Source organism: Fukomys damarensis, unplaced genomic scaffold, assembly GCF_012274545.1.
Source record: "Fukomys damarensis isolate Sample0158 unplaced genomic scaffold, DMR_v1.0_HiC HiC_scaffold_17, whole genome shotgun sequence".
In the NCBI taxonomy this organism is placed as follows: domain Eukaryota; kingdom Metazoa; phylum Chordata; class Mammalia; order Rodentia; family Bathyergidae; genus Fukomys; species Fukomys damarensis.
In genome coordinates, this window is record NW_022900929.1 from 67,501,773 (window position 1) to 67,504,240 (window position 2,468).

General features: G+C 39.6%; 1 protein-coding gene across 1 annotated transcript; it reads right to left on the minus strand.

Annotated features, from left to right (window-relative positions):
- Positions 1-775: 775 nt before the first annotated feature.
- On the minus strand, positions 776-1,945 carry Rpl10l (ribosomal protein L10 like). Its single transcript, XM_010632609.2, has one exon. The coding sequence runs from the start codon at positions 1,543-1,545 to the stop codon at positions 901-903; it is 645 nt and encodes a 214-aa protein (XP_010630911.1). The 5' UTR covers positions 1,546-1,945; the 3' UTR covers positions 776-900.
- Positions 1,946-2,468: the final 523 nt, after the last annotated feature.

Sequence of the window (2,468 nt, forward strand, 5' to 3'; positions counted from 1 at the left end):
GGGGAAAAAAAAAAAAAAAAAAAAAAAAAAAAAAGAAGTACAGACCCAGGAAATTTATGTAGTTTCTAAAATAAAACAACAATCACCTTTGTGATCAATGTAACTCTAATGTAGGGCAAACAACTACAGATAGCAAAGTCTCTTGAGGGTCCTCTTAGGGCACAAATAGCTGATTAAGTGTCATTTTCTCTCTTCTGTGGATTCTACTGAGCCCCAAATATAAGCAATATGAACTCTGCTGACACCTATGACTTTTCAGTGATGAAGAAAAGATTGGACTGTTGTCTCCTGGGTGTAAGATAATGTAAGGCTTGTCTAGAAAAGCCTTTTTCAGCATACTCAACTGTCCTGAGGCTGATAATCAGAGGTGATAGGTAATTCTCAAACTAATATACAGAAGTTTATAGGAAAATATAAGCAATCAAATTTAGAAATAAGATTAGTTTCAGAGGTTGTAGTTGAGATATCAACACCTACCACTATTTTCATCCCTATTCTTTAGCTTTCTATATACAATAAGCATTTTTTACACAAATCTTGTTTTCTCTAGCTGTTTTTAATCCAAAATGATAGCTATTACAATTTTTTACTACAATTTTTTCTATAATCTATGGCTTTACTACAAACAAAACTGTAACATTTTTTAGTATTCTCATACATTTAAAATGTTTGGATCAGAATAGCAAGTTTTTCTATAAACGGCATATAAATTTCACTTCAAGAAAGCATTTTCCATTAAAATATGTAATATTTAAAAATTATTTCTTTAGCAGCCTATTTCTAAAACTGGGTAACTTTTTATAAATTTTTAAATTTTGTTTTGTTTTTGCCAGTAAACAGAATTTATTGGCAAGTTTAAGTCAGACTTATGATTCAGGGAACCACGGTCCAGGAGAACTTTCACGAGCACAGTGCCAGCCATTTGTCCAACCGGCCGTGATTGGGGACGTACTTGACCCCACAACCATCCGGGAGGAGGCGCTTCACAGCCATCTTCTCTTCAAATTCATCAGCATTAAACTTGGTAAAGCCCCACTTCTTGGAGATATGGATTTTCTGGCGTCCCGGGAACTTGAACTTGGCCCTGCGTAGAGCTTCAATCACGTGCTTCTTGTTCAGAGGCTTGGTGCGGATGGACATGATGACTTGGCCAATATGAACCCTGGCCACAGTTCCCTGGGGCTTCCCAAAGGCACCTCGCATACCCGTCTGCAGCCTGTCAGCCCCAGCACAGGACAACATCTTGTTGATGCGGATGACGTGGAAGGGATGGAGCCGTACTCGGATGTGAAAGCCGTCTTTGCCGCAGGTTTTCACCATGTACTTGTTGGCACAGATACGGGCGGCCTCCAGGGCCTCCGACGAGAGCTGCTCGTATTCAGCCGACACCATGTGGGCACACAGTGGGAACTCGTCCACTTTAGCCTTCTTCCGACCCAGGTCAAAGATGTGAATCTTCGCATTAGGGACACCTCGGCAGAAACGAGACTTCGGGTAGGGCTTGTTCTTACAGTAACGGTAACAGCGAGCAGGACGGCGACCCATAGCAGCAACCAGAACCTCAGCCGTTCGTTTCAGGGACGCGTCCGCGCAAACCGCACCTTATATCCGTTACCCATCATTCTTTGCAGAAACCATAGAGTTTGGCGACCGCCAAAGACAAGACCGCTCAATTTTACGTGAAGAGGAACTCTGCGCCTGCGCAACCAGCCGCACCAAGATGGAGGCCAGTGTGGGCGTCCACAGGAAGCTGGCTGAGGAATGTGGCCTGTCTACAACGTCACAGAAGCCATCACTTGCTGACTACAGTGTGGCCTCTCTGCAATGTCATAGAACCCATTTCTTGCTTCCATGTTGGGCTTGGGATGTTGACCTTTGGCTTTGTCTTACAGAAAAAATCTTCTGCAGTTTAAGAAATTTCCCTCCAATTCTATATATTATTTTTCCAATTTGGCTAAATAACCCATTTTTGCAACCCTAGTATTTCACTGTCAGTGTTTTTAGATGGATCACTCTTTCTTGAAGAGTAGGTGACCACCTTCTCTGCATAAAGCAATTGTTTGGCACGAGCATCGTGAATGGTATTCGTAAGAGTAGTAGAGAGAGGAATAAAGAGAAGGTATTTGTTATACATGTTGCTTGATAATTGTTTTATAAATACAAAACTTACGTATTTGACCTGAAAGATTTTATTATCAAATGTTAGCCACAAAATTGACATTCCAACTAAATTTTTTAAATTTAAAACCATTTATATTTTCAAATGTTAAAGCCTCTACAAACTATATTCAAGTGTTTATTTTTTAATAATCTTATATATCTTACTGACTTTAATGCTTTTTTGTTTTCCTTCTAATATTAGATTTTGTAATAATATTAGGAATTGAATCAGGAGGTGCGACAAGAGAAATAGGAAGAGAATTTATGAATAGTTTACAAACACTACTTACATTTTTTCAGCTTCTTTA

Excerpts from the sequence above, each read along its gene's own strand:
- Rpl10l (XM_010632609.2), bottom strand. The coding sequence starts at position 1,545 with ATGGGTCGCCGTCCTGCTCGCTGTTACCGTTACTGTAAGAACAAGCCC.